The sequence below is a fragment of the Sinocyclocheilus rhinocerous genome, unplaced genomic scaffold (genome assembly GCF_001515625.1).
Source record: "Sinocyclocheilus rhinocerous isolate Xijiao unplaced genomic scaffold, SAMN03320098_v1.1 scaffold605, whole genome shotgun sequence".
Classification (NCBI taxonomy): Eukaryota; Metazoa; Chordata; class Actinopteri; order Cypriniformes; family Cyprinidae; genus Sinocyclocheilus; species Sinocyclocheilus rhinocerous.
Window position 1 is genome coordinate 1,547,741 of NW_015661612.1, and position 13,435 is coordinate 1,561,175.

At 39.8% G+C, this 13,435-nt stretch overlaps 1 protein-coding gene across 1 annotated transcript; it reads left to right on the forward strand.

Moving 5' to 3' along the window:
* The first annotated feature begins 7,368 nt into the window (after nt 1-7,368).
* Nucleotides 7,369-11,018, forward strand: LOC107726480 (protein FAM84A-like). Its single transcript, XM_016536077.1, has 2 exons — nt 7,369-7,478; nt 7,735-11,018. Exon 2 carries the CDS (start codon nt 7,772-7,774, stop codon nt 8,552-8,554), a length of 783 nt encoding a protein of 260 aa, XP_016391563.1. The 5' UTR covers nt 7,369-7,478; nt 7,735-7,771; the 3' UTR covers nt 8,555-11,018.
* The last annotated feature ends 2,417 nt before the right edge of the window (nt 11,019-13,435 follow it).

Here is a 13,435-nt window from a genome sequence, read left to right on the forward strand (position 1 = left end):
ACAATGTTAAAATCCATTTCTTTATGCTGTTCAGCCCATGCTGTCTCAATTGCATACTGCAAGAAACCATGAATGAGCCATAGCTTTTTTCTGTGGTTTTATGGCTACAGCAAATGCTGGCTGCAATGAATTCAGAGTCACAGCTTGATACCTGTACTTTCCTGTTTGTGGTTTGAGCCAGTGTTCCTAGAGCACAGTCTTCTGCCTGCATGACTGACCTCTGCATGACCCTAGTTCCTTTCTATGCATGTTTTCTCCCATTTTGTCAGTTAACTGGCTTAGGACGGAATGGATGGATGGCCAGACAGACGTTTTTCAAACAACGTTCCGGTAAACAGAGTAATCAATGAGTGTGAGAAAAAGCAACGCTACTGATGCAACAGACCTTGAGAGATACTCAGGGACATACTGTAAATAGAGCGTTAACAATGGCGACTTTATGTGGAGAATCACCAAGGATGATTCACATCTCAAGGATCAAATTTATCGTAATAGTCAAAAACATTTTCAATCTGAATGACATTCTCCTGCAACGTCCTGGTGGATTATACTTGTTAACAGATCTCCTAAGCCTTCATCAAAGAAATGTCCTACACATAATGAGATCCCTTAGGTACTGCATACACATTTAAAAGGGTCTAGAGGGTGTTGGAAGCACCAGAAGATACAACAAGGATACATGTCTAGCTATATGACCTAAATTACACATAGACCCTGTGAACCTGCTTCTAGTACTTCCAATTAAACATAATTGTCTCGTAGCCAAATTGTTCTGGGCACCATTTTTTTGCTGCCAAACAGCAAAGCCACAAACAACCCTGATGTTAGACTGAATGCAAAACTCAGACAGCCTTTTGTTTAACGAGTCACAAGTTAAGCATTAACTTTGTGGAACACCAGAATGTGTTACAAACAAACCCAGAATAACAAAGAACCCCGTTCAACAGCATTTAATTGTTAACTTTGCTTGTCTCTGAGAATGTCACGAAGCTGACACTTTAACATACTAACTGCTTCCCCTCCAGAGAGACTAACACAGACGCTCTCTGATCTGAGAACAGGGGATCAGCACGTCTGTCAGGGGCTGTGGAAGAATAAACAACTGGAGCAAACTGGTTTTGAACGATGAAGGGGGCAAAGGCTGTTATGTTGTCAGAGGAAATGGAATGTGCCGATCTGCCTGCATTTCCTCCTGCGTGTTCTGCTGACAACAAAATATAACCCTAGTTTAGGAAAAATCACGGCATTCATTTTAAACACACAGATGGGTATAAACAGGGGCGGACTTTTTTAGGAGCCCTAAGCAAATTTCAGGTATGGGGCCCCAACACAATAACTATGTGTTCTAAAACGCCTGACCCGTATTTTGCGCTCTCTCTCTCTCTCTCTCTTATAGTTCATAGTTTATTTACCTCTTCAAAACCTAAGTAAATAATTAGTCAACCTGATGCTGTTCTAAAGCCATATTAGGCTTATTTTTTTCAGATCACAAAAGAAGAAATTATATAAAAAAATGCTTGCACTTGTCCATTTAATGAATTGTAACCTTCTTCAATCTTTTTACAGAAAGGATTCAAATGTCATAAAATTATCCCATGCAATTCGTTCCATATTTCAAGTGTTCGTAAGGCATATGGTAGGGTTTTCCAAGAAACAAATCGAAAATGTAATCTATTATCAAGTGAAAATCTCCAGTCATTGCATTTGTGCATTTGTATGAGTGTGCAACAGTGCACGCCGGTACGCATAGGAAAAGCACACAAGCGAGTCATTTTGAAACATAAAGACAAATAAAAGCATGACACAAAACATGATACTTTATTCTCCGAGGTTAATATATCTGTTCTGAGACAGTTAGACAGGATTATACAGCCTATAAAAGTGCACAAAGAGCACTCCCTCTACAATCACTAAAAGAAGTCTTTCACTTAAGTTCATCGAGATCTCATGACGTTCCGTTAATCATTGAAGCTGTCTGCACTGCACAATCAATCTCTTATTTACATTGTATCTACACATTGTTATAATGAGAGGATTCGCGAGCTTGCAGAACTCAGCACTTGACAAAAACTCGGCGTTTTGCCGGTGAGTGAAACTTTGTCGCTCTCCAGAACACAAATACACACTGGAGCGTTTGCCAAATACGTTTCACCAATATCAGATGGGGCCCCCTGATCCCCCGGGGCCCTAAGCGGCCGCTTACATCGCTTATTGGTTAAGTCCGCCCTTGGGTATAAACGCTTGGGTGAACATGGCCCCTTTTTGCTTTTTATGAGATGAGGAAATGTGGCATGATAATTAAGATCAAGATTTTAGGTTGCACAAAATTCAAAATGAAAGAATTTCAATTCATGAGTTGCAATTGGAATTGGCCACTCTCTACAAAGTTTAACTAGAATTTGACTGGAATGACAGAATGAGGAAATTGAACATAGATAATGCATTCTAGGAAATTAAGTGTTTCCCATCCTGGTCCAGAAAAGTTCGTTATAAGGTATCTGTTTGTCTGTGAGTTCTATAAACTTTCTAAATTCAAGGTTTTTTAAACTTTTTTCAAAACTTTCAGACAACACTTTGTCAAGCCAGCTTTCAAGCTTGTTTTGATCAACTTTGACAAAACTTTTTAGTTAAAAGTTAAATTTAAATGATTTTTTCTAAAACTCATTTTATATTTATTTTATAATATTATATATACAAATTACAATTCTGCATCATGTTTGCTACCTTAAAGTCAATTAAGATATTTAGTTGAAATTCAAAAGGCTCTTAATTTAATTCTGAATGGCGCACAATCCTGCAAGATTTACTACGGAAGATGCTGTTTCACAATCCACCTCAACCAGAGCTTGCGTGTCAGTGTGTTAAAAAGTCCAGACAGGTGTCAGAGAAAAATTCAGTACAGTGATTGAAGGTAAACAAGTGCATTGACCAACAACTGGCAATATAATTATTGCTGAAAAGCCTAACAGAAAACACCAATTACCAGTTCCTGTCAGCGCTTAGTAAAGTTGTTCACTCTTCAACATCCAAAATGCCACAGCTCAGCTGGATTGCTTAAAATGCCATCTTGCTGTTTTTTCCTCAGACACTTTCCATTTGGCAGATGACATGAAAATGTATTTAATCATTGTACCGGCCTCAACCCAAAGCTTATAATTTAACAGCCTCTGTTAGTCTGACATACTTTCTCAGAATAAAACGTCTATCTGCTAAACCTCCTTGCACCACCTCAGCCTCTGCATTACCCCTTCTGTCTGACAACTAGTTATTAGCTCATTCTCTCTGAATGACCAGTCATTTTGAACTCTCGTTTTTCATTAGCTCCTCACCAGGCTTTCTAATGGTTTCGGTGGCAGATAAGCACAAAACTCTGGGTTAGAAGCACAGCAGGACAGGATATGACAGTGCGTGGCTGGGGCCCTGTAAAGTTTCAGTGATGTTAAGAAAAATCTCATATGAAATGCCATGGAAGCCAGCTGGCCCATAACAGGAAACCGGTCCTGATAATAGTTATTTGTGCAGTGATAGGGTGTAGGGCTGAGAACGTACTCCTATCAGATAAAGGCTCAGGGAGCACGGCCTACTAATAGTATCGAAGTGTGGAAAAAAGAGGGGGTGAGTAAGGATGGCAGTGCTGAAAGCAGAGAAGAGGAGAATGAACTGTCAGTGAGCTGCTCCATCAATAGCACAGCGTTGTGGGAGTTCTACAAAAGGGCCATAAGGGAAATGTGTGAAAGAATTGTCAATACCCTCTCTCCACCCGATGTGGGAACACAATCTATAATGCCATTTCAAAAACACAACTCTTTCTTGCAGGTCTAAAAAAAGTATCTGTGGTGTCCTGCGAGAGTGAGGATTAAATTGTCATTTTGGCATGGAAGCTGAACTCGCTGTACGGTCTAAAGCAGGGTCAGGGCCCTTAAAGAACAGGCACAGTTTGGAACGCTCACCCACGGCTCTCAGAACCTGTGACTCATGACTGAAAGAGACTGACTGGCAATGTTATTGTTGTGTGTCTGTGACAGAGAATTTAAGAGCAGAGGATATTTTTAGGTCAAGCCAGACCCAAAGTCTGCATTTCCGACAACACCATTTCTAGTAGAATCTTAATTAATATTCCCTCTAAAGAGCTTCTGAGGAACCACTTGAAGTATGAAAAAATCTGTGACTGAGCTAAGGACAAACTGATATATAAAGCGTGCTTTTTTGAACATGTAAGAGAATATAAGGGCTTTTGGCAGGGTTGGAACAAAACTCTGCAGGGCTCCGCCCCTCCAGCAATTGAGTTTGACACCCCTGATCTAGTACATTTACACATAAGAACAATGAAAAGCAGTGTGTAACGTTTCCACTTAAAAATGTATGTGGTTAAGTGGATTTTGAATACCTCTATATGTGGTCCAGTTATCTGATCACAAAATAATTTTAAAACAATTTAAAAGAACCAACTCACACGTTCCCTTTGTTCGCAAATCATACTGCTGGTCACGCTGTATGTTGTTGTTTCGCTAAAAGAACCGACTCATAAGAGTCATTTGTTTGTAAATCCGGACACACTGGTTGCACTGTACGGCTGCGAGGAAAACTCAGCAAGATACACTTCTTGACATTATTTCACACTGTTAATTGGAAAAGACAGCAAACTCACATTTACAGCCCAGGTGGGTGACTTCTTTGTCTGTTTGTTTTTTGTAATGACAGCACTCGAACTACACGAGTTTGTGTAAAACCTGATGATCGTAATCAAGCACGATGTGAGAATAAATCAAAGAGCATCTTGTACTTAATGGAAGGAAAACATCTGCCCAGTTTCAATTTAGTTTAAAGTAGCTACATAGCTACATACAGTACATCTGACCATTTGTACAGAGAGTCACATGATCAGGGTCACAAATGTACTTATTTGATGAGTGACCTATAAAATAATCCGTAATATTTTTTTTCTTCAGAATGTTTCTTGTTTTAACTTTTTAAAAATCCTCAATCTTTTTTGTCCCCAAAGTTTAAATGGAAAACAAAATCTCATATTTTTAATATAGTTTCAAACTTTTGGACCCCTGTATATATTGCACTTTTCTATGGAATAACAACAAAAGAAGCTCTTTCAGGTAAAAACTCTATACCTGCTAGAGCAGAAGATAGATTCAAGTGTGTTTATCTGTATGCTTGCAAAATGGGTTCACATACACCAACTGCTAAACTCATATAGAGGGAATGATTAGTTATCTTGGCAGAGTTTTATATGAAGCCCATAAAATACTGCTTTCTCAAAGCCTTCAAGCTAGATATATTGAATGCAAGACTGCCACATGGTCATTGTTACCAAAAGCCATTTTTCTCCTGGTTTCTATTCCTCCACTCCTCTCATGCCTCTTTCCTCCTCTCCTTTGTTTGTGCTCGACTTGTTTTCCCTGGTGTTCTTATATGATTACAGCATGCTTGTTTACTGCAAATACGGACCATCTCTATATTTCGAAGAAAAGTGTAGAAGTCCTGTGGATATTGTGTGTTGTCCCTTTATTTCCCTCACATCCTTCTCTTCCATTTCTTTTCTGTCACTCTCTCGCACACACACCGCAAGTATTCACACACTTGACACCTGATGTACGCTGTGTACCTGAGTGTGTATGTAGATGTATGTGTGTGTGTGCCAAAGCATCAGGATTCTTTCAGGTTCCTCTGCATCTGCCTTTCAAATAGATTTTCTCTCTCTCTCTCTCTCTCTCTCTCTCTCTCTCACCATCACACACATAGGCAGAGCATCTATATTAAACACGCATGCAGACTACATAACCACAGATGGGTGTATTACTGAGACACAAGGGCAATCCATTTCATAGGTGGATAATTGGATCTGTCTTTGCAGAATAATTATAATCTAAATCATTCCAACTTCAAGCCTGCCACTTGAGTGCCTTGTTTGTGTGGGAATATGTGTCTGTGTGTGGCATATTATGGTAGTGAGAATGCCTTGATTGTCAATACTGTGTATGTGTGTGTGCAATGTGCATGCGTTTGTGCATGAGGGCTGGAATTTCATTTCAGCAAACTCTTGATTATGAATGGCTGGACGATGCTGCAAGGACTTAGTCACTTGACTGTCAGAGTCTCATGACAGCTAGTGTGTGTGTTATATATGTCCTTGTGTGTGAGGGAGATAAATGAAGGATTCTGAGGACCACGCAAGACCTGATAGAAAAGCAGCTTTTATCCTATGATATAGATTCAGGTCATGTTATGAATATACCCGGTTCAATGCAAGATAAGCTCAGTCCACAGCATTTGTGGCATAATGCTTATTACCATAAAAATGAATTTGATCTTGTCCCTCCTTTTATATATATATATATATATATATATAATCTGGGTTACAGTGAGGAACTTACAAAATAACTGAATGGGGCCAATTTGTAAATAGGTAACACTTTATAATAAGGTTGCATCTGTTAACATTAGTTAACTACATTAGTTAACATGAACTAACAGTGAAAAATACTTCTAAAGAATGTATTAATCAATACTAATTTAAATATTTACTAATACATTATTTAAATTAAAAGCTGTTTCTGTTAATATGATTTATTTTTTGTTGATTTTTATTTTTATATTTTTATTTAAAAAATTTTTATTAAACAACATTAACAAAGATGAATAAATACTTACCATGTATTGCTCATTTAATGTTAATGTATTAACCAATATTAAGTAATGAGACCTTATTGTATAGTCAAGTGTTACTCGTAAATTCATCAAAAATGCTTACTAACCTTTTCTGTGTTCAAAATTATACCCAGTTTCTTAACTTAGTTGTCATGACATCACACTTAAATAATACTTAGGTTTTAAAGAAAGAGTATGCTTTTATAAAATTGTAAGTTTTATTTTTTAAACCAAGTTTACTTTCATTGTAAGTGCCTCAATTTTGCGCTTTATTTAAAGAAAATGAGGGACAAGTCAAAATTATTTTTGTGGTCATTGGTAATCAACATTATACCAACATTATGGACTGAACACAAAAACAGCACCAATAAAGTGTTCCACCAGCATACAAAAGCTCTAACTTGTTTTGACAGAGCTAATCAAGCATTCAGAAACCACATGTCCTTATAATGAATCTCTAACCTCTAATCTCTCATTTCAAGCCTAGACTTACTATTGTTACATTTGACAAATCTGCCAAACCCTTTGAGTCTTGAAGGCTGTGAACAACACAAACAGCTGTAATATTATAAGCCTCTGAGCAAAGGTTTAAGTTTTTCATGAGGGCTCTGAACCAATCGCCATCAGGAGGGCAGGTTCTGCTGGTCGGGGCGGAGTTTTCTAGACTATTTAAAGTGCGGCGGTCCAAAGTGTTAGGGAATCCAGTGTACCTTGGAGGACACGTAAGGGGGAGACGAACGCGTTTTGTTTTGGAGACCTTACGGGATACACACAACACAAGCACCGATGGAGAGAAAGGACCATTAGCCATTGTCCAGGTACGCGTTCGTTCGCGGTGTTGTGTTGTGAACTTATCAACGAGAGCTTCTTGAGCAGTTCAACAATGACTCGCCCTTTGCCTCTTTGTGCCGCGCTCTGCGCGACTGGCTTGTTTACGCGCCCAGGTGCGCGTGGTTTATTGTATTGTGAGGTGACTTACTATGGCTGTGTACCTAGACAGCATTTTTGGGCGCGTCAGAATAATTCTAGTCCGCCTCTCTAGTATGACACTCACATGGCCCTTTTGTATTTCAGAAGCAGTATTCCATGTCTCTTCTCTGCCCTGTTATTGATGGGAAACCAACTGGACCGGATCACCCACCTGAACTACAGCGAGCTACCCACCGGTGATCCATCGAGCATCGAGAAGGACGAGTTGCGTGTTGGCGTGGCGTATTTCTTTTCCGATGAGGAGGAAGAGCTGGACGAACGATCGCAGTCGGACAGCTTTAAAGACAACAACAGCTCGAGCAAAGACGGTCCGGTTGCGCTCAACGAGATCGAGTACTCGGCGTTCTGCTGCCAGGAATGTATATACTCCAAACTGCGAGAGAACGAGGACCTGAATGTTTATTCGGTGAAAACTTTATTGACCATGTGCAAACCTGGGGATCTACTGGAGTTAGTGGCCAACTCACAACCCCCGCACTGGGCGATCTTTGAAGGGGAGGACCAGGTTATTCACCTCTACAAGGGGGAGATCCGCAAGGACAGCTTGTTTGAGATCATCTGCGGTCGGCAGGGCAGGATAGTGAACAATAGGTATCGCTACCGACCGCTGCCAGCTGATTTGGTGATGCAGAACGCGAGCGGGCACGTGGGGCTCAGCAGCGGCGAGATTTGCTGGACGAACTCGGAAAGTTTCGCAGCCTGGTGCCGTTTCGGCAAGCGGGAATTTAAAGCGGGCGGGGAGGCGCACTCGGTCGAGCAGCGCTACTTTCTGAAGGTGCACCTGTCCGAGAGCACCGCGCACACGCTCATGTTCCGCAGCCTGGAGGAGATGATACGCGAGAGACGGCGCGTGGACGCCAGTGGCATTCTGAAGGAGCTGTCGCTGGTGACCGGGAAGGAATGAGTGCTTGGGACTCTCTGCATGCCTTGGGCAAGGGCTGCTTACATTTATTTCAGGACTTTGGGAGGGTTGTGCGTATTTGTGTGAACATGTTTTGGCAAAGACAACGCCCCTTTTGGTTGTGCTGTGAGAACCGATGGCCCCACTAAAGTCACCCTGTACCTTTAAAAAGGAAAAAGATAAAGCATAAGGTGAGCCCTCAACACAGATCGCCCATGAACAGATACAGCCCCCTCAAATTCGCACCCGAGCCCTGCTGCGGCAGATGGTGACCACGATGCGTTCATATGTCTGTGGCAAGCCGTTTTGACATTTATAACTTAAGACTAACTAGCATTTGTTTTTGTTAGTAATAGGCCTACTCCTTATTCACCAGTAACTATTCAAACGGTTTCTAGTATCTATCTCCTGTTGTTCTAGCAACATTTGAATAGTTACTAGTAGTGTGTATTCCAATTGTTACTAGTAACATCGTACTAACAATCGTACTAGTAAGACTTCTGTTTGATTACATCTGTCAAAAGCAAATGTTACTAGTTAGATGAAGAATGTTACTTGTAACAGTTGAGATCAATGGGTACTAGTATCTGATTAGTAGCTTCTAGTAAACTAAAAATGGATACTAGTACCTAACGAATTGTTACTAGTCAAAGTTTAATGGTTCATATCTGAACCTCAGATCCAAAATTTGTACCATGGAATAGTTACTTGTCATTATTACAATGTGACTAACTACTATCAAAATACTAGTTGAATAAATAAGTAGGGTACTAGTAAAATCGAAAAAGAGACTAGACACTATTGGACTAGGCTACTTCTAATTTAAATAAGTATTGGTAATATAAAAGTGTATAATAGTTAGTTTAAAGGAATAAAACGGCTTGCCACATGTCTCTTATTTGACTGAACTCCAGAGCTTAAATATTAAATGTGGTGCTCATTTATTGCGCATCTGTCCAGCTGCAATAGTTTCTCTAAAACCCCTACAGGCGATAACACACGAGCCTTTGTTTTCATTGCTACCAACAAACGCAGCGAACACTCTTCTGTTTTTGGAGTCCATATTTTTGTATTTCAGTTAGTGCGTTAAAAAAACTGTTTTTATTCAAATAAACGTAGATTGCCCTATGAAAATTGCGTTGGTCTCTAGCTCTTTTTCATACTGTTTTGCCTGCGTACAAATGCAATAAGCGAGCACGTGCTGGCTGAGGTTGTCTCACGCAAGTGCCTAATCGACGCATTATAATTCACACATGGACCTTCTGTAGTGTTCACAGTATCAACCATCCCCTCATTTGATTTTTGATGGATTTATTTCCCTCCAGCTGGGCAGTCGTTTGTTATCATTGCTGCATTAGTATGCCTTACCGGCAGTTGTTGATGCATGGAGACACTTGTCCTTTTGTTCCTGCTTATGGTTGATGATCATCAACTTGTTTCTAACCTTGACTCAAAGGAGATGCTTCAATCCCACCTCCAAATATTTGATTCTATATTCTGTCTATGTTACTTTAATTATACAAATCATGTTTATGACTGCTCTGCTTGTGGTCCAGAAGCGATACATCCAAATTAACTGCAGTCTCCATTTTTGGCTGCAAGGTTTGCATTAAGTAATGGGAGAGCTGTGTATATGTGTGTGTCTGTGCACATAGGCACTGTCTAGCACCAGTAAATATGGTCATGCTCTGTTTGTTTTACTATTAGAGGCTGTACAATGCAGCTGGGATCATTTATGCTTTATGTTCAGTGGGGCTTGATTGGCCGGCTGGACCCTTTACAGAGCTTGTGCTGGCCAACACTAACAAGTCATTCTGAAAATCAGTTTGTACCTGAAGCAAGGCTAAAGTCCATTTTTAGCAGGTTTATCTTTGTGCTGTAGGTTATGAGTTTGTCAAGCACATTGTAACTGAATGAGACACAATCTTTTCTAACATTCTGCCTTTCCTGTTAATAATCTAGTTTAATATTTACTAGATTTAGTAGGCTAGTTCCTGTAGTGTGCGTTCAACACATTTGTATTCATTTCACATACACTCCTTACTGCTTATTCTTTGTGTGACTATTACAGGTCAGACTGTTAATCATGAGTCCTCATCATGCACAACATGTTGTGTCAGGTGTGTCAGTTTGAACCGTTAATATGGAAAGCGGGGCGATTGTTTGAATGAATGAAAACAAGTGGGACAGGTTTCTAAAGGCTTGGGAAAGATTGCTCACCAGCTGTCAGATGAGTTCATTGTTGATGTTACAGACTTGGGCGAATTCACCAAATGACTGCAGCAAATTTCACATCCCAAAAACAAGTTTAACAGGTGATTAATATGAAATAGTGTTGCGTTCAATTAATTATCCTTCTTTTTAGTGCAAATGAACTAAATTTTCACAGAAAAGAGGCAAGTTATGTAATTTGTCTGGCACAATAAATAATGTGCTTTTACTGCCCATGGAAAGCAGGCATTAAATTATGTTATTAAAAATATATGGTTATGTACATTTCTTTTGATTATGGCCTAAGTTATTAATTAAATTACAGAGAAAAACATTATAACCAGGCTTTTATATACATACTGTAATCAAGCACACTCATATTGGTGGAACAATGCTGTACGATCACAGTAAAGTATGTCAGATCTTGGTATTTTGAGGCATTTTCCACCACCTAAAACTTAGTACACCTTAGTACTGATCCGCAAGCCTTGTTAGTATGTACTTTGACACTGTACTGACAAGTACGGTTGAGAAATACCAGACATTAACACTCACACACTCATTTTCTTTGGCCCAGAACGTGTCATCATCATTGTCTCTCCAGTTTTGTCTCCACCACATTGTTGTTCACCAATCCCAGCAGCCCCAGTAACCCACTTTTTCTCTAGACGATTTGTGGGATCCCCTTCCTTGACATTACCCCACCCCTGCCTAATTTTCCTGCTCTCTGAGCCTGACAATCTGTCATCTGTACCGATTGCTTTTTTTCTGATGCTGGAAATTTAGGATAGTGGGGCAGCGGGCTATAAGTGGAGAATGAGGGCAGGAGTGAAGGAGCGATGGGCTGAGGGAGTAGATGTTGCCAACATGAGCTGAACAGAATATCTTTAGCCTGAAACAAAGTCTGCCTCAGTGATATGCCATATGTGTGCCGTCCTGTTTGTGTGTGTGTATGTGTGTGCCTGTCACACTTCGTAACCTGTTACTGGGGAAACCTCAGCCAGTTATTTAGCTTGTGTCTACTGAATATTGTTTTACTTAAAGCCTGAAGAGAGGATGAATGCATATCCAATCTCTTTAACGGAGAGCTTGTTGTTTTTGCGTTGATTAAAGAACTAACGATAATGCATTTGCTTTTGCTGAGGGAGAATTATGCATAGCATCTGTGCTCCGCAGAAATCCTGCCTCTCTTTCAGAATCGATCGGATATTCGTTTAAACCAGCAGGCTAGCTGGAAATCTGGCCTCAGGAGGAGAGGAGGAATTTAGGAATCCACTCATTTGTGTTTTCTTTCCCTGTCAATTAAATTTCACAGTAGATTTAAAGAATTTGTCTTGATCATCTAGAATTGCTAAAATGAAGGTGCACTGAGAAGAAACTACGCTGGGTTTTTGGACGCAATATCCTGGTTCAGGGGTACCGCTAGACCCTTTTTACTGAGGCACAAGACCCAGTGAACTACCACTTTGTCCTGGTAAATATTTCACTGATAAATCCTTTTTTGTCAATGGGATCGATGTATACCAACTTGAGAATAATTTTCTCTGATAATAAATCAAGTCTTGTATGTTTTCTATCTGCTGTTTAGTTTCAGAACAAGTGAATCCAGATTCGTGAATAACTCTCTTGGTGTAATCGGTCAAACGGATTTGCAAAAAGGTCTGAAATTGTTTGCTTAGTTTGCTTCATTTGGACAGATCATTCACACACTATGTTTGCAGTGATTTCTCACACCGAAATAATAATGGGATATATATAGCGCTGGATGAGGTGGATGGTTACTTGCAGTCTATTGTAGAAAACAAAACTTGCTAATGATTTCTATCGTTTGTCAACGACGAAGCAGCTCTTTATTGCGTGTGCATCTTGTGAATGACTCTGTGCTGCAGGTAAAGACTATTTATATCCATAACAGTAGTTTTCCCCCCTAACAATATTCAGGTTCTTATACTGTATTTGTGTTCATTGGTGTCATAGCATGTAATCTAAGAGTTAAAGACTCTTCTATGATTCACTGTAGTGGACAAAATTAAATGAAAAAGCAAAGCACGCGAGAGAGATCAGAACAGGTTTACAGCAGTTTCAATAGTGATTCAAATATAATATTATTGTGCTGTATTGTTTCATAATGTAGTTGGCTATATTTCAGCACTAACTACCATATTGTTTTGGACCTTTTTTGAAGTACCTTAGAATACCATACCACGTAAATACTGTGGTACATGAATATGTGATCATTCAGTACCATGGTAGACATAATAATGTGCCAAAAAAAGGTCTGGGGTGGTACTATAAGGCACATCCACATATTCCTTCTGCATACAGATAAAGATAATTATCTTTAAATCTCTATAGAACATCCATAATGATTCTGTACTGCTAAGGGTTCATTGAGATGGACTCACTGTAACAGGACATTCTGAATCGGTCAGAGCTACAGTGTATAGGGGATCCTTAGAGAGTAGATTAGACTCTAGGTCATATCATATTATAGGCTCTTTTTAATATGCCACAGCATAATGCGCCACATCGCAGAATTCAGCAAATTCTGTTTCACGCTTCTAAGCGAGAGACCGCTGCTGGCTGTGAAAGAGCGCTGTCTGATAAAAATTCAAGCAGAGTTCCAGAAAGCATCTACAATGACTCAACAAAATCAACATATAGTGTGTGAGG

What these genes read in the sequence shown, in the direction of transcription:
- LOC107726480 (XM_016536077.1), top strand. Translation starts at nt 7,772, where the DNA reads ATGGGAAACCAACTGGACCGGATCACCCACCTGAACTACAGCGAGCTA.